General features: G+C 50.2%; 1 protein-coding gene across 1 annotated transcript in view; it reads right to left on the reverse strand.

Moving 5' to 3' along the window:
• Positions 1-25424, reverse strand: part of DGKD (diacylglycerol kinase delta) — a gene marked incomplete at its 5' end in the record, with an annotated part of 117947 nt that overhangs the window by 7351 nt on the left and 85172 nt on the right. Inside the window, 17 exons of the mRNA XM_080799097.1 lie at positions 5315-5434; positions 6417-6509; positions 6594-6705; positions 8362-8513; positions 8832-8966; positions 10039-10152; positions 11097-11204; positions 11453-11549; positions 12942-13052; positions 15502-15598; positions 16789-16917; positions 17796-17945; positions 19289-19562; positions 19639-19738; positions 19844-19938; positions 21124-21208; positions 22365-22504. Of these exons, the coding sequence (XP_080655223.1) occupies positions 5315-5434; positions 6417-6509; positions 6594-6705; positions 8362-8513; positions 8832-8966; positions 10039-10152; positions 11097-11204; positions 11453-11549; positions 12942-13052; positions 15502-15598; positions 16789-16917; positions 17796-17945; positions 19289-19562; positions 19639-19738; positions 19844-19938; positions 21124-21208; positions 22365-22504 (2112 nt within the window). The remainder of the gene's footprint in view (positions 1-5314; positions 5435-6416; positions 6510-6593; positions 6706-8361; positions 8514-8831; positions 8967-10038; positions 10153-11096; positions 11205-11452; positions 11550-12941; positions 13053-15501; positions 15599-16788; positions 16918-17795; positions 17946-19288; positions 19563-19638; positions 19739-19843; positions 19939-21123; positions 21209-22364; positions 22505-25424) is intronic.

The following is a 25424-nucleotide window of genomic DNA, read 5'->3' on the forward strand; positions in this document are numbered from 1 at the left end:
CTTTTATAAAAAATTGTGTCTCAGATGGTTAAGCATCTGCCTTTAGCTCAGGTCATGATCTCCAGTCCTGGGATCAAGTCCCATGTTGGGCTCCCAGGTCAGTGGGGAGTCTGCTTCTCCCTCTGCCTCTCCGACTGCTTGTGTGACTCTCTCTCTCTCTCAAATTAATGAACTAAATCTTAAAAAAAAAAAAAAAAAAGATTAAAAAAATAGTAATAAACTGTTTTTGCGGATCTACTGATAATACAGGATTTTGAAATCAGATTTGTTAGTTTTTAAAATAATGAACTATTTGAAAGTTCCCAAGATTTGCTTCTCAATATGTGACTATACTTAACACTATTTAATCTATACACTTAAAAATAGCAGACATGGTAAATTGTGTGTATTTCTTATCACAATTTAAAACACAAATTGAGCCAACGTCCATCTTTTCCTAGCTTTGATGCTGTTTCTTATATAGGGGAATTACACATTCCTTGACATTTTTCCTTCAGAGATAATTACTTTTTCAAGTTGTCCTGTGGCTATTCTTTTTAAAATGTCTTTAGGGATGCCTGGGTGGCTCGGTCAGTTAAGCACCTGCTTTTGGCTTAGGTCATGATTCTGGAGTCCCAGGATCGAGCCCCACATCAGCCCCACATCCCTGCTCAGCAGGGAGTCTGCTTCTCCCTCTGCCCCTCACCCTGCTCATGTTTTCTCTCTCTCTCTCAAATAAATGTAATCTTTTAAAAAATAATTTACAAATAAAATGTCTTTAGATTTCAATCTGTATAGTTTAAATTTTCCCTGACATTTCAATGGTTTTAGCAAGATTTTTAAAATTAGCATTTCTTTGAAAATAATATACTTGATTTATCCTCTTATCTGATGTTACATGACCTTTATCACTTTGTACTGTCCAGACCTTCCTTGATTATATTTGCCACAGATTGATTTAATTTCTTGTATTTTATAGTTAAACTCTGAACAACACTGAAGTCAGGAGTGCCACCCCCCACCCATGAAGTTGAAAATCTATGTATAACTTCTGACTCTCCAAAGAGCCTTACTAATACCATAAACAGTTAACATAAATTCTCTATGTATATCATATACTGTATTCTTTTAAAAAAGTAAGCTACAGAAAAGAAAATGTTAAGAAAATCCTAAGAGAAAATACATTTACAGTACAGCACTATATTAATCAGAAAAAAACCTGTATAAGGGGACCCATGCAGTCCAAACTGTACTGTTCAAGAGTCAACTGTACTTCAAAGAACGAGCTCACAAACTTGCCAACTTTTTTTTTTTTTGCTTTCAAAGAAGTCATTGTCCTGTTTTTACACTAGTAGAATGTGGCACCACGCCTTCCAAGCTTCCACTTGCTCTCTCCCCTTGCATGGGTGAAACTGTGCAGAGGTCCCAGAGGCTGGGAGCGCTGAGCTGTGAGGCAGCCAGCAGAGAAAGGTGGAGAAGGTAGGAGACCTGGACAGCCCAGAAGGCCCCTAAGAGCACGTGTGGTTTTCCTTTCACTCCCGGGACAGCTGGCTGCAGTTTCTGGGTTGAGGTCCCATGGGATGAATGCTGGCAGTAACACTGCCCCGGCCCCGCCCTGCTCTGCCCCAGTTGGCTCCAGAAGGTTTCTGGTTTTGCAACTAACCTGCCCGTGGCACCATCTGTACAGCTTCCCACCTGTCACCCTGCACCGTCTCACCAGCCCACAGATAGGAGCTCTAGAAACCAGGGCAACTACTGACATGGCTTGAAGGATTCAAGAGGTCAGACATCCAGGAGGGACTTGCACTGGTTTGTTTCGGCAGTGGCTCTACATTTGATGCTACTTGTTTTGAAAATATTTTTAGGCTTAAAGCTCTGGAACCACAATCCCTGAAACAGACACTTTTAGTACTAACACCTGAAAGTCCCAAACAACCCAAGTTCACTGTGGTCATCCTGCAACCAGGCACCAGGCTGCGAGTCTCCCACTGCAGCAGCTGCTACACTGTCCATGGACTGAGGAACGTTCTAGCCCTCCCTCTGTCTTCAGAGGCAATCCGCATGCAGGAGGAATCTACCCACCCTGGGCAGGGCATGGGAGCCCACGGCCCACACCTGACAGCTGGCACTTTGAGTTGGTGTCTGAGGTGTCCTGTGGCCCAGCACTGTGCTGCTCAAACCACTCCTGGAAAGGAACCAACTTTAATAATTTCCATTCCATAGTGGACAGAAACTTCAACGAAATACAGTAAAATAAATCACTAAAAAAATGAAACCAAGAAGGGACATCCAAAGTATAAGCCTCAATTTTTTATTATTTTCAACAGAAATAAAACTTTTCTGTTAATTGTTTAAAAGTTTCTAAACTCTTCCCTTAATTTCTATAATAACAAAGAGTTTTCCACTGTCAGTAGTGCTCATCTAAAACATGATCCAATTCTGAAACTGTCCTATGGGCAAGGGGGGAAAAAAAACATAGTCCATCTTTACAGAGTATAAAATTCTCTCAATGGAGAAACATGATACATACACATACACATACACATACACACACACACACACACACACACACACACACACACATAACTTTTTCAGTTTCCTTTGTTTGCATGCTGTGATAGTTTATTTCATTATTCATGGACTGATAGTGATGGTTCACACTATAATTTGGTTTCTGTCACTTTCATTTCAGGAAGTCTTTCCTTCACAGATTCTATGTTAATTGAAATTAAAATTGGGGGATAGTCATTAAAAGAATAGAGAGCTTGCATTTCCAAAATACTAGAGAGTACAAAGAGAACTGTGTGGGAGGAAGGAGAGACTTACCAATCAAAAAGAAGAAATTAAACAAAAAAAGTAGAACAAATACAAAGCACAAAATACGGCAAAATATACAGATAAATAGATCAGTAATCACAATGAATATAAATAGACTGAACTCCTCAGTTAAAATGCACAGTACCCAACTGGATAAAACCTCAATTTGACAACATGCTATTTATAAAGGAGATACTCCAAATAAAGCTTGAAAGTAAAAGTATGAAAATGAAAATACCAAACAAGTAAACTTAAAAAGAAATTACTACAGAATTAGTCTTTACATAAAAACAAAACCTATATGCACCCAATAACATATCCTCAAAACACAGAAAGCAAAAATAAAACCACAAATGTAAATTGAGATCTCTACATTGATGATCAGAGTTCATGATCAGAGTAACTGATAGACCAAAAAGACAAAAATAAATCTTGCAACTATAAAATTATATTTTACCAATATAAAGTGATGTTTTAATTATGTATTACAATTATATTTTTATATTAAAATTTACTTCAGTTTTTTTCTGTTTCCTTAAAATTGTTTTAATCTTTCGGTGTCATAAGTTTTTACTGAGGATGGAGAGACTCCTGTGATTGGTATATGGTTAGGTTTCCTTTTTAACACAATCTTATAATAATCTGCTTTTAAGAGGGGAAGCTATAACATTTTGTTATCTTACTTGTATGCTGTTAGCTACATCTTTACTAGTCCCTTCTTTTTTCTTTCTTTTTTTCTTGTTTTGTTTTGTTCTGTTTCTCTTTAAATTCTAGTTAGTTAACATATCATGCAACATTGGTTTCAGGAGTAGTAATTAGTGATTAATCACTTACTACATATAACACCCAGTGCTCACTACAACTAGTCCCCTCCTTCATTACTATCACCCATCTAGCTCATTACCTGCCCACCTCCCTCCATCAACTCTCAGTTTGTTCTCTGTAGTTAAGAGTCTGTTATGGTTTGCCTACCTCTCTTTTTTTTCTTTTTTAAAGTCTCTTATTTTCTTTTATAGTGTAGATTATATGTTGTTTTTGATTCTGAAAAACTGATTTGGAAAAACATAAATCTTTTTAATTCTACTAGAAACTACCTTTAACGGTTTTTTTGTTTTTGTTTTTGTTTTTTAAGATTTTATTTATTTATTTGACACAGAGAGAGCAAGAGAAAGACAGCAAGCACAAGCAGGGGGGATGGCAGGCATGGGAGAACCAGGCTTTCCACTGAGCAGGGAGCCTGATGCGGGGCTCCATCTCAGGACCCTGGGATCATAACCTGAGCCAAAGGCAGCCACTCAACCAACCAAGCCACCCAGGAGCCCCTACCTTTAAGTTTTTAAAGATATTACTAACTTTGCATTTCCCTAATTATCAAAGTCAAGAACCCTTTTTTTAAACCTTCCACCTTAATGTGCCTTCATTCTTCTGTCCATGTCTTCTTCCCAGCTTCCCCACCTACTGTCCATTTCACAGGCTTTTGTAACTTAATCTGGAAATCCTGAGCTATGTTACTGCTATATCTATTAAATATTCTATATATTATTATTTTAGTAATTTTTTCTTAAATGAAAATTTTGTATTTACAGCTTATAATTTAACCAAGTTTGAGGAGCTCAGCCAGTCCTTTTAAACCAAAATATCCTCATACTTTAAGTTACTGAGTTTTGTTTTTTCATTGGAAGGCCTCAGAGTCAGTTTTCCATTAAAGGTTGCATTTGTCAACAAATGCCCGCATTTTCAGGGAAGAACAGGATAGACTATTGTAGCCTTCCTCTCTACCTCACCTTACTGCTACCAACAGGTTCCAACAAACAAAACTGGCAGTAGGGGTGCCAGATGTGTAATGTCTAACAGTTCTTTCTCTTGCAAGACAGTAGTACCCTACCTAGGAAGAACTTTTCTCCTCGCCCATTTCTGTTCTACCCCTGATAAAAAAGACAATCTATAGTACACCTTTAACAAGATCTGCCCATAAAACTGACTATCCAACAAGCACCTCTCCTGGACTCTTCCTACCTGTTCACTGCCTGCAGGAGGCAAGCCAGGGTGCAACATGCCCGGGGTTCTATCTATGCTGGCGGTAGGGAGTACACATGCTGGAGTCTCTAAACACATGCAAAAGAAAAGTGTGACTGAGTGGAACACACCAACTCTGTCCCTGTCGACAACAAACTCAAGAAGCTGCCATTTATCCAATGTGTCTTCACACCAGGGACAAACAGCGGGGCTAGCCTCAGGCTTCTATCTGAAGGCCAGCCCTGCCATTCTGTTTCTGAAGGCAGTAAGTGCCCAGTCATCAAGGATTGTGCTCAGTACTAACTCCCAACTCCTTCCTACCTGCCAGGCTTTCCATACCTCTAATGCGTTTTAATAGAGAAGTCTTGAGAAGCCCTATCAGGGGCTGCAAAATGGGCACCATCTTAACCTCAAAGCTACACAGATCACAGGAATTACAGGTACTGAAGGGAGAGCCACTGGACCCAGAGGCGCTCAAGCTGAAGGCCTGTGACCCACATACCTCTTCATCACCAGGCTCCATGGACTGGCACAGCCAGGGGGTGTCCGCCAGCTTCCTGAGCTGCTGATCCACCTCTGTGAGAGCAGCTCCAAGCCGCTCTTTCTGAGGGGGGTCCAACTGCTGCTCCAGGCAGGAAGGAAAGACAGACAGAGCTGATCATTAGCAGTGAGGTGCTGGGCCCACAGCAAAGCCCCCATGAAGGCACGTAGTCTGCTCCAAGGAAAGTGATGGTTCTCGGACAGTTCTTATAAGAATTCCTAAGGAAACTAAGTCAAACAGCACTGGCTAAGGGGCCAGATTCAGAACTTCCCCTTCAAAGAAGAATTGGGTGATGGAACTAAAACTCTCCTTTCATAAATACTGGAAAAAACCAAGCTTGTCTGAAAACTAAAATAGCAGCACTGACACTTGACCTACTTGGGTTTACCTTGGGAGCCCTATGTCAGAAAGAAGACAGGACCAGACTTGCGCCAGAGTGCAGGAAGTGCTATGAGGCAGCAAAGGAGCAGCCGTCACACTCAGAAGAGCAGACTACTGTGAAATGAACAATAGAAGACATGGAAACTAGACCTTTGGGGTGGTTCTCCAGATGTGTGATCTTCAGCAAGTCACTCCACCTCTTGGACCTCCACGTACTCATCTTTTTAAACAAGAATGTTGGCTAGGCCATCCCTCGGGTCTTCCCTATTTTAGCTTCTGCAATTCAGTGAAACCCAACCTACATGCTTCCCCAGGGCTGACTCCTCAACCAGGTTGGCAGGGCCAAGTGAGGAATGGCAACAGCACAGCATGTCTGAGAACAGAGTCTGCCTCCCTGGTCACAGGCAGATGGCTCCACACCTTCAGATTTCTAAGGCAGAATTCTGCGTATAGCCACAAAGGTGGTTCTGTCCACAGGAGTCTAACATGCTAGAGATGATGTGGTTGAGCCATGGCCAGAGGGTTGGAGAACCAACCACATGGCCAGATCAGATGACCTCCAAGGCCCCTTCCCACACTGAGTCTAGAATTCGTAAGGCCAGGAGCTCCAGGCTGAAACCTGCTGCCGTCTGCACAGTGGGCACTACTGCATGCCCAATGGGGGGCCAGCCCCCCGGCTTACCAGGGCCACCCTCCCGGCCAGGAGCAGTGCTGTCTCCCTGCACAGGGCTTGAATGTTGTTCACCATCTCCAGGACAAAGCCGCAGTTCAGCCCCTGAGAGGAACCAGAAGGACACCCATGTAGAAGGCCCACAGGCTACAGGACTCCAGAGGAGCAAAACCTGAGAAGCACAGGCACCTCTGTGGTTCTGGGCTTGCCATACACTCGGTCCATGGACTTGGAGCTGGCATTGACGGCGTGGGCAAGTTCCCGCTCCATGTCTTGATGGGACTGAGCGATCTCCCGGATACTAGAGAGAAAGAAACACAGCACTCATCAGACCAGATGAAGGGGCAGCCTAAATCATGTCACCTCGCTCAGACACAGGCCCAGGTCCAGCCCAGAGGGCCAACACAGACACAGCCCAGCCAACAGGGAATAGAGCAGGTCTTAGGGGAGAAATGGAATACCAAAATCCAAGTTTCTCCAGAAACTCAACCAGGGAGGAAAATACCCAAAATGAGACTCACACCCTGTAAAATGGCAAGCTGACAGGAAGCATGGTTTGCAGGCCTGTTGTGTGGAGACAGCTGATTGTTCCTGAAAGGGGACTTTGCCTCCCCACTCTATAAATGAGGATGATAGGACCCTTCTCTATGAGGATGATCCTGGTTCAAAAGGCTGAGACTCCAGGACATGGCCCCAGGCAGCAGCCCCTGGCCTGAGGGACTGACACCAATAGGGGGCGGTGACAGGGTCAGACACAGCAAGAGCACCAGAGACAGAGGGAGCACAAGTCAGGGAAGGAGGATGGGGAACCACTTGTCCTACCCTGGGGAAAACTAGGAGCAGCTGCCGGACTTTAAACAAGACAATGAGATGGCAAGTCCCCACCCATGGGGCTGGCACAGACTCCGAGGGAACAAGAATGAGATAGAAGAAAAGCAGAAGCCTGTTATACAGCAAGGAACTGAGAAAGAACGTAAGAAGTGAAGTCATCAAGCTGGAATACTGATCTGGTGCCAGCTACTTGAGACAGAGGACACAGCACACGACATGCTTTCAAGGGCGGGGACCCAGAAGGAGGCATGGAACCAGAAGTGCCTACAGGAATCCCAGGAGAGCTACCAACCCACAGACTGAGAGTGTGATGCTGGGGGAAAGGGCAGAAGAACCACCCGTAAGGGCACAAAGAGCCTAGAGCTCACAGGGCGGCAGTGCTCCCACCAAGGGGAGAGGAGGAGGAAACCACAGAGCGGCACAGAAGCAAAGTCAAAAGAGCACCGGGCCAGCATGTGGCCTCAGGGGGCGACCAGGGAAGGGAAATACAGTTGAAAACCAGAACCAGACAGCAGCCGAAGAGGGTCAAGGGATCTGGCAACTGAGGGGGCACAGGTCACCAGGCCGAACGACCCTTTCAGAGTGAGGCCCAACAGCAGCCGGCACCCACGCAGGTGGGAGAATGGACAGTGGCAGAGGGGGACCACCGTGCGGAAGGTCGTCCCCAGTGGCTCCAGGAGCCACTTCTCAAAAGCAGATTAAGAGAAGGAAATGCCTTTGGGTACTGGTGGGTTTTGTTTTTTTCCTAATAACTACAGGGTTTGTTTTTTGGTAACAAACCTGCTCTCTGGGTTGAAGTAGAAGAGGCAGTAACAGGACTATTCTGAAGAACCCGAGACAGATTTTTACATTTGTGAGCTGGCTCTGAAAACACCAGTGGATTTTAAGCTTCCAGCTACATGAACTCCGAGCAATCTCTGCAACTCAGTGAGCAGAAATGAACCAAAGCCCAGGGCCCACAGAAACCCCAGCTGGGCCCTGATGAAGGAAGCAGACTGGCACATGTGCCCCAGAGAAGGGACACCACGCCTGCACCCTAAGCAGTGACCATGCAGCCCTGAGGACGTCGGGGGCCCAGGGGTTCCAGCTGCAGGAGGCTGACCGCACAGGGAAGGCGAGGGCCCACCTGTGAATGAGGGCTCCCGCCGCCTGCCCGAACTGGTCCATCTGGGTGGCCTCTTCCTCAGACAGGATCTCCGGGTGCAGAGAGAACGACGGAGGGCGAGGAAGTTCACACTTCTGCTTGTCTTCCCAGGACTTGAGGGTGTTCTCAAATGCCTAGGGCACAGGACACACCATCATACCATGCACTGCTCTCTCAAGAGGCAAGCAGGTGCCCAACAATAAACACTGCTAGGACAGTCACTGGACAACAGCCAGAAAAGGAGAGACAGAGTTCAGTTTCACACCAAGGAGGGGGAGTGGTCCTGGAAATTACACCCCTGGTTCCCTTAAACTCTGTGTCTAACAAAAGTAAATTCCTAGAACAAAACACTAGAAACTCAGGCCTTCTTTGAGAAGGCGCACACGTGTGCCTGCAGGTGAGCCCTGGGACCAGTGTGTTCTCTCCGGTTTCCCACAGGCAGCCTTTCTTACCCTATCTCTGGTGAGCGTCTGTGCCCGGTTCTTGTGGATAATCCGAATGTATCCTGGAGGCTGGATCCAGGCCTCTCCGTCCACCTGCACAGGCACGCCCTCGTCCCCCAGGATGGAAATCTTCACCGTGCGACACTGAACAAACATCACAGGCGTTACTCGTGCGCCACGCGGAACCAAGGAGCTAAGGGGCTGTATCCCAGCACTGCAAGAGCCTTCCTGTCCCATGTGCCCCTGCACCCATCAGCTGATGTCTGGGGGGACACCACACCCGCTGCCGACCACCACTGCGGCCAGAGCATCTCCAGCCAGGGCACAGCTCATGAAGCCCCCGCGTCTGTCCTACCCCCGCCGCCCCCTACCCAGCAGTGCATCTGAGACCACAGCAAGGAGACCTCAGTGGTCAGACACAAGCACCAGGCTCAGGGTGGGACTCACGCCTGGCAAGAGCCACAGGGCCCTGTGCACATGGCAAACACTCCCAGAACAGGGTAAAGCCCTCCCAACAAGTGGTTAATGACTCACTGTTTTCTCTTTTCAACAAAAAATAATGCCCAAGAGTTAAAATCATAAAATTCAAACACCCTACCCTATATGGGGGCAGAATGAGGCCGGAAGGACTAGAAAGTCACTGGGTGGGGTTTGGGTGGGGTTTGGGTTTGGGTTATCAAACTCCCCACTTCCTTACACATAGGAGCACTGCCCTCCACTACCCATCACCAGAAATAAGTACTAGGGGAGCCTCCTCCTATCTCCCCTCTCCAGCTGGACCTTAGAGCAGCAGGAAGATCATGCTTTCTCCACTGCTCACTGCTTGGCCTCTGTTCCCAAACTCAGGATGTGGCTGCTGAAAGCCGCAGGCTCAGGCCGAGTTCGGTCGGGCCTGTCTCATCTCATCCCACCTCGACAGAAGGGAACAGGTACAGTGCACCCACAGACAAAGTCAGGGCAGGGAGCTCAAGCAGGATTCAGTGGGCCCCAATTCTGAAAGAGTGTCATTTAACTGTCAAATACAGCAGGTGAGGAAGGGCTCTGGGCCAAGAGGCAGGGCCATGGGTGGTCCTGGAAAACCACCCATTCTTCTGGGCTCTGCGCAAGGAGAGCACTGAGGCAAGAGACTGGTTCTGGCCCAGGCCCTGTCTCTCCAAACATGTCCAGGCCAGACTGCCTCCCAGGTCCCTCCCACTTGCAAGACCATGGCTGGTACCTGGGCGATTCGGTGATGCTGCAGCTTAATGACACGAGAGACGGCCATCTGCATGCTGCCAAACACAGCAACCACCTCGAGGATCTTATCATCAAACGATGGAGCTGCAAAAGTCTGCAAGGACCAGTGTTAGGAGCGGACCTCTGCTCCGAACTTCCCCGCACACCCCTCTGTGCTCCCTCTCCAGGCCGCTGCTCTGGTTAGAGAAAGGGCACTACCAGGGGGTGGTGTGTCCTAACTGAGAGGCAGCTGTGGGGCAAATGCATTACTGAGGGGGTTTCTAGGACCAGCTGCTGGGAATCAAATCTCCGAGTTGCCACTGACTAGCTGTGTAACCTCGAGCAAGTCACTTAACTTCTCTTGTCCTCGGCCCCGTCATCTGTGAACCAGAGCTAACCCTGGTGTGTTCTTATGAGGACCGAGGTAACATACGCCCAGTGCTTTCAACAGCTACCAGAGCATCTCCAGTGTATGGTTCACGTTCAGGATTTCTGTTAGCTCTTATGGAAAGGAGACCATGCCCCTGGTTAGAGGCCATTAGTGCCTCCCACAGGTCTTAGCACAGTTTCCCTGGATGGCACAACCCTACATGGCTCGAACCTGTCTGCATTCCACTCATTGCACTGTCAAGGGACCTTCTCCAAGCCACATCCCATCTCACCACTGAGCCGTCACATACACTGTTCCAGCCTCCCCACTCCGCATTTCCCCTCACCTGACCCAGCCAACCCTGTCTTCTTTCAGGTCTCAGTGTAGATGTCCCCTCCTCTGAGAAGCCTTCCCAGACTGCCCCAAATTGGAGTCAGGCCTGGCTTCTGCATCACACCTATACCCTGACCACATCTGTCCTGCTTCACGGACAGGGGTAGCTGTCTGTCTTGTTCTCCATTGTACCCCGACTGACAGCACAAGGGAGGAGATCCGTCCATACCTCTGCACCACTAAAAGAGCCCCCCTAAGAGGTGGAATGCTCCATCAGGGCCTGAAGTGGTGGATGCTCCTTGAAGGAATTACCCACACCCACCTGGGGCCACACCACCCAGGACCCCAGTACGTACATCATCTTCCTTGGTGCCCCCCCAGAAGTTGGTCCCTCCGGCATAGCTGGGAATGTTGAGGACAGCAATCCCCTGGAGGCTGGGGAGTGGGATGGGTCGCCCATCACACTACGCAGCAGAAATGCCAGAAAAAGGAAAAAAAGAAAGATGCGCAGCATCAACCTGGTCCTTCTTCACTAGCAATCCTCCCTTCCCCCACCCTTACCCCCATGCCAGGCTGAGGAGGCCACGGCCACAGCTGAGCTCTCACTGAGGGACCAAAAGGGCAAAGGGAGTCCCCACCCAGGTTGGAGAAAGGCTAAAAGGAGACCAGACGGGCCCAAGCACCTGCAGCTGCAGGAGACCCTCCCGCTCACCTCTAGGAGGACCTTCTGCTCTAGGTTCTTATAGGTTCTGTGCAGCAACTCTTTGGTTCCAAGAACTCCGTACCACATCATGTTCTTGGTCCGGCTCCTGCAGGTGGAAAGCAAAGAACGGACAGGGTCGCAGCTCTCTTTACACAGGGAGCTACAGTTGCTGCCGCGAGCTGCTGATCACACGCCGGTCAGATGCAGCACAGACACCTCGAGGGGAGGAAGGACAGTTCCTCTTTATGTGTGAGATATGGATAAAGAAATACATCTGTTGATGGAAAATTCTGCTGAAAAATAACACTCCCAAAAAAGTAATTTACAGACATTACAGAACCTCACCAAAAAACAAAACAAAACAAAAAATAATAATAATGATTTTTTTTCTAGCTATAAAAGTATGCTTATCACAGAAAATCTGGGAAGTGCAGAAAAGCACAAAGCAGCAAATAATCTTCATAATCCCCACATCTGTATGTACTGATGATGACAAACTTTAGTGCACTTCCTCAGTCTTCTCAAGGTATTTGGCTTTCAGGTGAAAGAGCCGGTCTACAGTCTCCTGACCAACTCTGTTCACTTGGCCCCGCAGCCTGTGTCTTGAGGCAGGACTGACCCCAGCAGGGCACCTTCCCACTGACACGGGAACCCAGCCACTTCCCACTCCCCATGGTTGCTGGAACCCAGCCACTTCCCCCTCCCGGGCTCTGTAAATCACGTGGCAGTCATCCCTTTGCGCACACCTCTTTGCAAACATTTCCAGTTCCTTCTCTAGGATAGTCTCCTAGAAATGGAATTCCTCTTAGACATTTTCAAAGATCTTGCTACAAACTTAGGGAGTATCCTATCAGGGTCCCGCGGTTCTAAAACTGTATGATGCATGACTGTTCGCCTATTTTACTCTGTTAAATTATGTGCAGTGTAATGCCCTTTTCACCTATTTTTTAACTAACTAGTACTTTTGAATGATTCAGGCTCACCACCATGAGCTATAAAACAGAGATGTCCCTGGGGCCTCGGAGACAGTCTCCTCTACTTCACGAGCCCCAGAGCTCAAAGTTCTCCTGAATTCTTACGCTCGATTCTGTTTTCTGAGACATCTGCAACTACACACGACTTGGGTGACCACCAGAGCAAGTCCTGAGGTGTGTCCACCTGCCCCTTTACAGCATCACCGTGAACTTACAACTGTCCGGAGACTTGGACCCTCTGACTGACTCAGTCACTCACTTTCCCATGTGGAACTGCCTCACCACGCCAAGCCTGAGGGGTGAAAACCTCCTCCAGGCCAGCCTCCTGGACTCTGACCTGGTTCCACCCACATCTCGTAAAAGCACCTCCATTTTAGACAACAAGGCACTCGGGCTTTACATATGCCTTCTGCCTTTGCACTCTGCACACCCTCTATCTCACTGACTCCAGAAGTCACCTCACTCCCGGGAGGGAGAAGCAAGGACAATGTAAAGGGCAGGTGTGCACACAAGCCGCCGCCTACCTGCATTTCTCCGGGTGCTCATCTCGTTTGTTGTTGAAGTCCAGGGAGATCTTCGCATCCAGGCCAATGCCAAAGTAATTGTTCATGACGCACTTCTCTGTGTAATACTCTCTGCAACGGGGGTTTCCGACCAGTGAGAACCATCCCGGGTCACCTGGCAGCCTCCCGACCTCCAAGCATTTCTCCCTGAGGGCGAAACGCCTTGCTCTTCAGGAGCAGATGTACTGACCTAGAACTCTCAGGCCACCCGACGTACCCGTTTAGAACGTAGGACTCGGTGATTCTTAACCTCCTCGATGAAGTCACCATCACTACTATCCATTTTAGGACACCTCATCACCCCAGAAGCAAGCTGCCGTCCTCCTTAGCCATCAGCCCCCAAATCCTCCCCAGCCGTGGCAAGCACAAATCTGCTTTCTGTCTCCAGGCTGTGCCTACTCTGCAAGTTTCACAGAAGTAGAAGCCACAGTGCACGGCCCTCTGCATCTGGCTCCTTTCACGGAGCATAACGTTTTCAGGGCTCAACCGTGCTCAGGGCTTCATCCCTCCCGATGGCTGGCCAGCACTCCACTGGGGATGCGTAAGCACCGATACACACACTGGTGTGAACGCAGTCTCCCTTCTCTCACGTGTGGCCCTGGGAACGGCACTCTGGGCCACGCAGAAACTGGGCTTTGGGGTACTGCTAGACCGTTTCCCGGAGCGGCCGCACCATCTCACGCCCCCAGCAGCAGTGTGAAGCCCGACAGTACTCCATATACTCCCACAGCTTCAACTGTGGGTCTCAGAATATGCCTCAAACATCCCTATGCCCAATCAAAGCCATCTCCAAATGCAAAAACGTCTATCCCAGCACCCATGGCAACACCTCCCTTCTCTGCGTCTGCCACTGACAAGACTCAATTCACTTCAGCTTCCCAGCCTCCGTCCTCCCCCTACAATCGTCGTGACTGCAGGGGTCACAAAAGGGCTCCATGGACCCTCCTCTCCTTCCAGGGCAGCACAGAGCCTCCACCCGGAGAAAACAGCAAGGAGAAAAGTACATGCCTGGCATGCCTGCTGGCTGTTCCCCCACAAACTCCCCAGGGAATACCGCCTGGGGGGTCAGAACCCCACCACATTTAAGGTTCACAGGCGTCTGAAGTCTGCTTTGAGAAGCAATCACCCCATGGATGTGTTTTTATGACACATCTAATCCAAGTGCCTGACAGCTTAGTGAGAGTAAAGCTCAGGACAGAACTGTTTTCTGAGCAAAAGACCACATGCTGACCAGTATTTATAGGTCCTAGGAAAAGGGAGGGATCCAATTAAGAAAAACAGCATGGGGACAAGGGAAGGAGAATGGAGAAACTCAGCACAGGGACCTGGGAAGTGGGAGGCAGCCAGGCCCTGGAAGCCACCGCAGGCAAAGCCAGAATGACAAGTCTGGGGGCCCCTGAGCCAGGCCCTGACATGCCACCCCACATGGAGGGAGGAGAGTGGCCTATCTCTCCAGGTGAGACTCGCTCTACATGAAGAGAGCAAGAGGAAAAGACACAGACGCCTAAGCGACCAGATGTGGCACTTCAGTGATCTTAGGCGAAGGGAACAAATGAAGAATCTAGCTTTGGAGGCCATGTGGGTACTGCTCATGGAAGGTTGGGCTCTGGCCTTACTGAGGAAAGGTGTTAGGGAGGGTGAGGACCAGAGCAGGGCGGTGGGGTGAGGGGCAGGCACACAGCAGTGTCAGGTCTGGGACGAGGCCAGCATCAGGCAGCAGATGTCTGAACCGAGGCCGCTCTGCACACGTCTGGCTCCGCTCTCCAGAAGCCCCCAAGCCTGTGCAAAGCTTCACATTCCTGTCACCCTTCACCACACCAGACACATGTGGCCAGTAACATTCAACCCATTGCCACCAGCCACGCCGCCTGGACCTTGCTATCAGCCAGCAAAAGGGAAAACCTAGAAGACCAGGTTTTCAAATACGTGTGTCTCCAGACACAAGAACTGGCCTTCATACACACAAGAACTGCCACGTCAGAGTCCTCAGTGCCTGAGCAGCAGGGCAGAGGACACGGCACCAGCCCACAGGGCAGCCCTGGAGCCTTCCTCCCTGCAATCCCAAACCCAGGACAGTATCTTCTAGATTTGGCCCCAGAACCCAGGCCCCTGTAGCACCAACAGGGGAGAGCGGGGAAAGGAAGGGTGTCAGGACAAGGTGCCAATGCAGGGCCAGATGGGGGCCTGGGAAGCAAACGAAGAACAAGGGCCAAGTCAGCTCCCAGCAGAAGCTTCTGAACCTGCTGAAACCTCAGACCCCGGGGAATGTTCAGGAACAACTGAGGCAGGACCCGTGTGGGAAGCTGGGATGAGCCAGGACAGGCTACACCCGTCACAGGAGTTTCCAACCAGACACCTGGCTGAGGCATAACAATTTCTGAGTTTTCCTTATCAGCTAACGAAGCTGGAAAAGGATCACCTAGTTAACTGTACATGAATTCCTGCAGCCAATTCCAAATCTGTTTTCTGCACTCCAACATTCCTTTAACAACATGCTCGCCTGGTTTACCCCCATACTCACAGGTTTTCTGGTTCTGAGTTAAAGGGATCAGCATTAATTAATAAGCGACTGATGACAGAACCTCCAGGCAAGGAACCAGACATCCCAGCCCGCACGTCTGTAAGGAGGAAACGGGAAGAGAGTAAGTCAGGATTCACTGAATTAAGAGAAGCTCGTGTCTTCCAGACTAAGAAACACATATTCTTCAAAACATTACTGCAATTAAATTATTTCTAAATAATGTATAAACAGATCCAAATTTTATATTTCAGGTCAAAAATCACCATTATAAATTGCTATTCACAGAACAAAAACAAACACCGGGTGGCAGAAACCACCACCTGGAGACACGGTAAAGAAGAGTTTACAATGACAATTCTCATTACACGTGGGAAGTTCCCCAGAAATAATCTCTCAGTAAAAGTAACCCTAAACGTTCAATCGTATGGCAGGGAACACCCCGAGTGAACAGAACACCCAAGAAACCCGCTCCAATTTACAAATTTTAACTCATAAACATTAAGGCAGAAACGAAGCTCTGATTTTAAACATTCTGCCAATTAACCCCTTCTGGTGACAATTATGCCTCTGATCAACCAAGTGTATCTCCTTAGCCTCATCTCCTATGGACTTCTGGAATTTTCTCTGTTCAGTTGAGATTCACCTAGAAATTACCGAATCACTTATGGGAGCAGATGGTGTAGCGTGCACTCAGGAAGTTGGTCAGGGGCCTCTTATCAGCAACCTCAACCCCCTGTGCTACTCCTTCCTTCTGCAGACACAGAGTACAGCCACAGTCCCTCTGGAGGGAAGATTACCTCAACCCTAACCTGGGTAAAATGAAAGCAGAGACAGAGACATACTCTCCTGGTGGCCAGTAGTGCCTCCTATAATCATGCTAGAAATGACAGGATGACTCGACTGGCTCCCCATCACACCCTACCCACTCCTCCCTTTTCACTCAGGATAACTCCTAGTCATCCTTCAGGACCCAGCTCAAGTATCACCCCCTTGATGACATCTTCCCAAGGCCTCTGGCAGCGATTTGGGTGCTGGCTATCCTTTATGATAAAGGTATTTTACGTGCCATGACATAACTCTGAAACCCAATCTCTGTTTCCCACAGACCTATATATAAACTCTTGAAGGACAAGGCCCTAGTCTCATAGGACAAGGACCTGGTCTCATTCATTCCCACAGACTCAGCACGAGGCAAAGCGACAGGCCTTGACCTTGCCAGCTGGCAGGTTAGTGTCCCACCTGCACGGGCCCACAGACACACACAGCCAGCCTGCAGGGGACACTCACTTGAGAACAAGATCTTGGTGTTCAGGGCTGGTAGGCCATCCCGGTTTCCTGACTGGGGAGGAAGAGAGGCAGAACTGCCCAGTGACAAACTTCCTTTGCTTATCAGCTTCTCACATGGGGATTTGGACACTACAAAAACAGAACAGAAAGCCATAAAACCATCCAAAATAGAACATCACTGAAGCACTGGGAGAAGTCATTAGAGAAACGACCATCGTAAGGGCTAGGGGGAGTGGGAAGGTCATCAGCCCCTGGTCAGTCCCCCCCTGGCAGAGTGTATAAGACAAATCAAGAGGCCCAGGAGAGAGGAGGGGAAATGGGAAGGGGCTCAAGAGGTAAGTGGGTCTGGATGCCATCTGGAGGGTGACAGAGGCGCTGCCAAGACTGGGATGGGGAGGCCTGGCTGACTCCGGGTCACAGTCTGGGCTGTGGGCATCCGTGTATGGGCAGTGTGGAGCTCAGAGCAGTAACGGTCACTGAGTAAAATGCTTAGGCAGACACCTCCCAGCAGGTGTACAGGCTCCAAGGGAGGGGGCTACACATAGTGGGGAAGGCAGTACCTCTCCACAGCAACAGCCTGGGTTGTGGGGCTGCTCTGGGAGGAATAAGGGTCCCCTGGCAGACACCCCATAGGGCTAGGAGGTACCCTGGCCAAAATGCCAGGCAGCCTGGCCTGGAGTAACCTGCACAGGCGCACAGTGTCTGGCTGGCTGCAGTCAGGGGTGACTGCCCTGGGTTGGGACCTCTGGTGCACCAGGAGGACCCACAAGCCTAAGCCTGGGTCTGGGGTGTATGGGCAGGTTCTGAGGAAAGCACACTCCTTTCGATGGGAGTCCTGCTGGACCCTCCCCAGACAAGGGAGGTGGTGCATGGAAACAGGCTGTGTGTTCATGACTTTACACTGCCAAGTGGCTAAAGCAATTATGAGAAGGCACCTAAAACTTCCAAACTGTGGCAAACCTCAGGGGCCCAACCACAGCGATGGGGTCACCAGGATTGACCGGTACCTTTGCGGAGGCTCCTGCCTTTTGCAACCCCGCAGCTCTCGGTGGGACACACTCTGTCATCTGACTTCAGGTCTTTCTTCTCCTCTGACTCAGAGAGACCTAAGGCAAACCCCTCCTGTTCCTGGGTCTGGGCGTTCTGCTCATCAACAGCTGTGCAAGAAAAGAACACCTGCAGTTGAGCGTGTGACGGCAGAGGACATGGACGGCGCAGGGCCGCAGAGCTCCTGCGCAACACGGGCTCCCCTCCTCGCCTCCATGAGCTCTCTTCAGACGTCCTCTCAGCTGAAGGCTCACAGCCCAAAGCAGCCACCCTGTCCCCACTGTTCTCCCAGACCTGCAAGAACACCAGGCACTGGGCATCCACGTGGCCAGGCTGGGAAAAAGGGGAGAGCCAAGAGGCTGGAAGATGTGGAAAAGGCGAGCAGAATGAGGGCACACAGGGCCTCCACCAACTGTCAGCCAGGAGCAGGGCTGGTGTACACACAGCAGTGTGTGGGGGGGGGGGGGTGGTCACAACCTATGCTTCTCATTGAAGGACAAGGAGGACAGTCTGCTGGGAAGGGTCTGGGTGAATGGGAGTGCGGTGAAATTGTTTCTGAAGGTTTCTGAGCACACCGACTAAGGACAACACAGCGCAAGGGAGCCTGGACGCAAGAAGTCCACAGGTCACCGTGCACCTGCAGTGTTCCCTTCAAAGCTTAGAAACCAAGTCTAGAAAAAGGGAGCAACCAGCAAACAGAGCCTTTAATCCAACACGGTCCACCTACCCACTGTCCCCAGGCTCATCACAGAGAGTCAGCAACCTGGCCACCAGGCCCCAAGTACCTGGGACACAGCGGCTGACCCAGCCTGGGACCCCTCAGAGCCCCCCACTGCTCTGACCACCTCACACTCAGCTGGCCTCCCACTCCTCGACACAGCAGTGCCCTGTGCCAGCCCCTCTCTCCAGACCTCAGCTGACAGCTTCACCCACCACCCTTGGCCAGGCGCACCTCTCCCAGGCCTCCCCCCTGCCTTAGGGCCTCCTCAGGGCTCCTCCACTCCAAGTGTGAAGCTCTTCTCAGAACACTCCCCACCCCAGGGGCAGTCCCACCTCCCCTTGGAGAGGCTCCCTCCACATCTGCTGCTACTGCCTGCTTCTGCCAATCTGCACCCAAGGGCCGGCAATTAGCACAGGCCAGGCCCCTTCCAGGGATGGGTCGCCCACCCAAGGACCCGTTTACATCTTCCCCTGCTGGGGGCACCATCCTGCTCTGCCCTCTACTTTCTGCTCCCTCTGGTCCTTCCATCAGATACAAGTGTGGTGAGGATGGAGAATGCTCCCCAGCGCGTTCTCGGATACGAGGTGCTGCCACCACACAGGCTGCAAGTGACCTTGGGGGGGTCTGGCTGTGACCTACATGGTGGATTCCTGCTTGTCACCCTGTTTGGGGGAAAACAGAGTGCCCAGTGCTTACTGAAGAAAGCTACTTCATCATTAAGAGACCCACTACCTTTTTCTGTGTGTTCTATGATCTGACGGATGGCTTTCTTCAGACTGTTGGCTCTGAGCATGAGCTGTTCCCGAGGACGGAATATCTGTGGCCGGGCAGGGCATGCCGACCCCACCGAGCGGTCCCCTGTGGAGCCACAGCCGCTGCCCGCCCCATCTCCATCTTCCACCTCCTCTGCGATGGTGGGGGGCGGGGTGGGCAGGGAGGAAGAGGCCTGGGACTCATCATCCAGGGTCTTGAGGAGAGAGTCCAGCTTCTCTTTCAGGACAGAGCACTGGCGGAAAACAAACGGAATGGGGCGGAGTGCTTCCCTGTCCCACACCCTCCTGCCCAGGGGCACAGGGACAAACCTTCTTGGCCATGACCTCTGACTCCTCCGAGCTCTCGGTGGTCTTCTCATAGGCCTTTCCCACCCGAGCCACAAAGTCCTTCACTGTCTCACAGAGCACTCTGTGGGAGGAAACGTGGAAAGACACTTCCAGGGCAAGTTCTGCCTGGGAACGGGGCGCCCTGTGAGGTTGACCCCTGGCTCCCCCGAGGCTGCCGGGCACTCACTTAGCCGAGGAGATCACCACCGAGTGCTGGTCGGACGTCAGGATTTTAGAAAGATGGGCTGCGACCGAGTCTTCATAGAAGAGAATTTGTTGCACCTACAGTTACCCCAAGACAGGGAGGCATGACCGGAAGCTCACAGCACACTCACCCTCGTCCCTGGCTAGCCTGGGGCATCCGCTTCCTTCACGCGCCAACCTGAGATTTGCCAGTGCGGCTGAAAGATTTCAAAGCTTCCTGAAGCTGGGAACAGATAAATCTTGACAAAAAAGACCACGTGGAGCCAATGCGCAGAGAGCTTGCGCTGCTTTAGTCTGACTACACATCCCCAGTCTGCACTGGGAGTTGCAGTATTCAATCCCAGGGTCTCAACGGCAGCGAGGCCGACAGGCAGGAGCCTCCTTAACTGAGGCTCCATTCCCAGCGGACAACACATTTCTCTTTCTGGTCAGGGCTTGGCCCTGGCCCCTCTCCTCTCAGTGTAAAGGACCCCGTCACCACTCACCTCCGCCTGCTGATGGGGGTTACCACATGACAAACCCTGAGGCCCAAGCCCAGGGCCAGCCAGACAGTAAGTATTTCAGACTTTGCAGTCTGTATTCTTCCTCAAAACATACAAGCCATTCTTTGCTCGTCGTCGGCCAGGTCAGAGCAGGCATGGGCAGACTGGAGCTGGGGGGTCATCGTTTGCTGACCACTGCCCTAGCCCACTGTCCTTGACCCTCCCAGTGGAGAGACAGCCCTTGGCAGAGCATTCTCTCCACTCAGCCAGCAGCCAGCCTGCCCAGGGGGAGGAGCACGGCTATGTGCCCAGTGCTGCACTGGTCTGGGGAAAATCTAGGCCCTGAGGGGACCATTAAGTCCCACAAAATGAAGAAAAGAGCTGAACCCTGAACTAGCACAGGCTGACCACAAGGGCAGCAAGACGGAGGGGGGTCTAGAGAAGGTGGGTCCAGAGAGGGAGCCTGGGGCCTGGTGGGGATGATGGCGGCACAGGAGCAGTCTCGGGAATGCACGCTGTGAGAGCAGGAAGTCCTAAGTCATCACAAGGGACCCCAAATGCTGGGGTAACCCCGGGAAGCCCCCCAGATGACCCCAAAGCCCACAGGGTAGTCAGAATTCACTCAGCTCCGGTGCCACCTGGGGCTGAGCCCACACCAGTGCGGGTCTAACCTCGGGCTGGACATTTAAAAAGAGAGGCTCATCACCGGAGGTCGGGGGACGAGGCCTGAACTGGTGAGTGGGCCAATGAGATGGTGCCCAGTGGGGGCGACAGCAAATACCTCAGAGCCCTCACTGAAGTCTTCGGTGCCCATAGAAGAGGAGGCCTGCCTCGGGAGTTTGGTCTCATAAGCCATGACACTCCACCTGCACACACAGAGGCAACCGTCAGCAGGTCAGCCCAGCCCCTGGGAAGCTAACACTCTGACTTTACCCGGAAGCCCTTTCTCTCCACTCTGCGGCCCATAACTGAGAACAAGCATCACAACCAGTAAGGCATACAGCCCTCTTGAAGGAGGGGAAAGGGATCCCAGGAAGGAACACCTGCTTCCGCAAGAGAAGGGTTCCCCTTCTGCAGAATGCTAAACCTCCCCAACACCCCCCCGACCCAGCCAGCAGCCAGCTCCCCAGGTGTGAGCGTTTCACAGGCTCCAAAGGCACAGACACCTCCCTTAAAGAGAGAAGACACAGCAGGGGCAGCCAGAGTGTGCTCAAAATCACACTGCCAATCGCAACTGCAGGATCCTTCCCGAGACCATAAAGCTTTTCCAGTGAGACTAATTTCCCACAGGCATGTGCTTAGTGGGATTTCCTACTTCTAGCTCAGAACTAAAAGTAGCTCACTCAAAAAGAATGCCGAAGTATTTTTAAACTTACCCAGGACAATTACCCAGAACTCAGATTCTTCTGGGAACAGAACATGGGGAAACGGGATTGCCCTGCCTTGTGATAAAGCCAACTCTGCTCAGTGTCCGCAGGGGGCAGAGCTGCCCTCTCCAACACCCCAAGGCCTCCCCGTACCCAAGCACAAGGGCCCGGTTCCTCACCTGTTCTGGTTGTTTTTAACTTCTGCATAATCTGATGAAAAGTTAGAAACTACCAGAAAAAAAGAATTCCTAATCAGGTGTAATTTTTTTTTTCAACAAACTCTAGCTGAATTTACCAAATGAATTAACTCTCATCTTTCAACACCCCCGCAAGGTAGCTGGGATTTTCTTCTTTTCCTGACAAGGAATCTAAGACACAGCAAGACTGAATAAAATGCTCAAGTTCATGCAACTCTCAGTGACAGGGCAGGGATTTACATCCCAGACCTGTCTGATTCTTTCATGTTTCTTACCGAAGTGTAATTCTTGTCCAGTGTTTATGTTAGTTTCAGGTGCAAACACTGATTCAATCATTCTCATTCGGGTCCAATTTCTATAAATGGGTGCATAGGACCTATGATCTCCAGGGAGTCCAGACTGAGAACACCTGGTCGAGGTGACCTGCCTTGTGTGGCACGAGAACGCCCACCACTCACCGGTCCAGCATCTTGGTGCTGGCTCGTTCCAGCTTTTCCAAGATCTGCGGGAGCTGGGTGTCGTCGTCACAGGCTGAGCCCCAGCCTAATACTCGAGCCAGGTCGTTCCCTGTGCCAAGGGGTAACACTCCCAGCTGACACTGGCAGGACACAGAGGGGAAGACACGGCATTAAACACCCTTATTACCTACACAGGCAGCTAAGTTCAGTGAGATTCTCCGCTAAGATGGGTGGGCTCTCATAATCTAGGCAAAGCCCACAGGAGACCACCTAGGGTCTTCTAAGCTGAGAGATTACAGAACCATCTGAGCCACCCTCTCCCACACCCATTTCTCATCTTGACACTTAATCCCCTATGACATCTCTGATACAAATTTTCGAAACTCCTTTCCTTCCCATTTTCACTACTCTGGCCACAATCCTGTCCCTTTCTCTATAGAGAATCATTCTCTGAGCTCCCCCACCACCTTTCCATCCACTACATCTTACTCACTAATGCCAGGATCAGCTTCCAAAAACATCACTAGTGTCATTTCACTCCTGGCTTCTAAGTCCTATCAAAAACAGGGGCCAGCATCAAAAGAAATGAAATCTTGCCATTTGAGATGACGTGGATGGAACTAGAGGGTATTATGCATAGCAAAATAAGTCAATCGGAGAAAGACAACTATCATATGATCTCCCTGATGTGAGGAAATGGAGATGCAATGTGGGGGGTTTGGGAGGTAGGAAAAGAATAAAAGAAACAAGATGGGATCGGGAGGGAGACAAACCATAAGAGACTCTTAATGTCACAAAACAAACTGAGGGTGGCCGGGGTGGGGAGGGGTGGGGTTATGGACATTGGGAAGGGTATGTGCTATGGTGAGTGCTGTGAAGTGTGTAAACCTGGCGATTCACAGACCTGTACCCCTGGGGCTAAAAATACATTATATGTTTCTTTAAAAAAAAAAAAAAAAAAAAAAAAAAAAAAAAAACAGGGGCCAGGACATCAATAGTCTAGTCACCAAACCTGAGCACGCCCCTGCATTCGGCCTCCACCCTTCCACCTGACCCTCCCCAGAGTGACAGTGTGCACTGCTCAGGCCTGGCCCTCCAGCTGGAACTCTCATCGGGCCAGTTCGGGCTCAGAGAGCTCCCTATATGCTGGATGCCCAAGAACTCGGCCTCCAGCTCCGCATGCAGTGTGTGGAAGCACAGTTGGTCCTCTGCAAGGACAAGGAAGCCCAGCACACCATGCGAAAGAACCAGGTGCCAGAGCCTTAAAGAAAAGGAGCAGGCTGCGCACTGAAGACACAGTGGTGTTCCAGGTGGAGAGGTATCCACCTGCCCTATCAGGAGTGAGGAAGTCAGAGAAACAGAGATGAAGGAGCCACACCAGGAGCTCCAGTAAACTGTGTTAAGTCTGAACTTTATCTGAAAGCCAAGGAGCCACTAAAGAACGCTCAGTTAGAATGAGTGAGGGTGAGTGTGCAAAACTGCCCGTGGGGAAGGCCCTGAGTGAGGAGCAGACGGACAGAGGCCTAGATAGACAGAGGCCCGGGGTCAGCTGAGGTGTACTCAGCAGCACACAGGAGGTGGCCTAGACACTGGAGTGTAATGCCAGTGATTAACTACAACATGAGGGAGGGCGAGGGAAGAATCCAGAATGACTGTCAGATTTCTGGCTTAGATGTCTGGTGGACGGTATTTTCAGACTCCAGGGAAAGAAATGAAGGCTGAGTGGGGATGAGCAGTAGGCTCTGTGCTGAAAATGCCAGGCCTGAGGCACTCTGAGGCAAGGAGGCAGGCCAGAGGGCAGCCAGGAAAAAGAGAAACAGAGAAAGGGTGAGGGTAGGTTCTCAGGGAAGCCAGGCAATGGGGGAGTGACCAGGACCAAGTGCCACAGAGAAGCCAAAGGAGATGGATGCTCAGTGAACTCAGCCGAATGGATGTAAACAGATGACTGGCCTCCCTGGCTTCCTGACTCGTGATAATGAACTTGTAAATAATCCTGGACCCAAGTGTGCTAGTCCACCTTCACCACTAGGGGGCAGTATGTGCCTGAGCGGAGCAGTCCACCTGCACAGGCCCGGTTCCGATGGGCCGCCTCCCGGCATCATCCCCGGGCCCAGGGCTCACCACAGACAACATAAGTCCACCCACCTACTAAGACCAGCAACACTGAGTCAGGAGACAAGGCTACATCTCTGAAAAACATGCCCAAGTCAGGTCGAAGATTTGAAAAACCTATGTTGAAAGCAACGACAAACTAGGAAAAATAGGACCAACGAGAAATTTATATCCCTAATATAACAATAATTCTTAGAAATCAAATGTTTTAAAAAGGTAAATATCCTAAGAGAAAACTAGGCAAAAAACATGAACACCTGATTCTTCTAAAAATTCATAGTTAACCGAGATGTTTGACTTCATCAGTATTGAAGAAATAAAAATCAAGCCTATCTTTTTTGTCTACTTAGGCAAAACTAAGAAGAAAAGCAACAGACAGTGAAGGGGAAGGGACAGCTTTTGCAGCATCAGGAAGGGAAACTGGCGCAGCCCTGACCGAGAGCAACCTCAGCCTGCACAGAGCAGGGAGGCAAGACAACCTGGGCCACACGGCTCTGCCAATGGAAAACCATCACAAGGCTCTCTATTTACTGATGAGCGGCACAAGGCTAAACACAGTAACAGGACCGTGGGTAATGTGAATCTGTTTAAATTAAAACAGCATCATATCTTACACTATATATACATGTCGACAGAAGGTCTGAAAGAGAGTCACTGAAATGTTAGTGGCAGTGGTTAATGCTGGGGGGTGGGGAACGAGGATGATGGAGCAAAGTGGAAAATCAAAGAACATTTTTTTTGTTTTCCAAACAGGAAAATCTATTTTTAATTTAATAGCAATGAAAACAAAACAAAACAAAAAAACAAAAAGAAACAAAAAAAACAAAGAAAGACATTAAGTCCAGTGAACCCTGTGACCTAACGTTCTCGTCTACTTCTGCCCTCTCCCCGAGAGCAGCAGATTCTACCACTACCCAACAGAAGCCAGTGGGGTGCTGTGGGATGGGG

The sequence above is a fragment of the Martes martes genome (genome assembly GCF_963455335.1).
Source record: "Martes martes genome assembly, chromosome: 3".
NCBI classification, from domain to species: Eukaryota; Metazoa; Chordata; class Mammalia; order Carnivora; family Mustelidae; genus Martes; species Martes martes.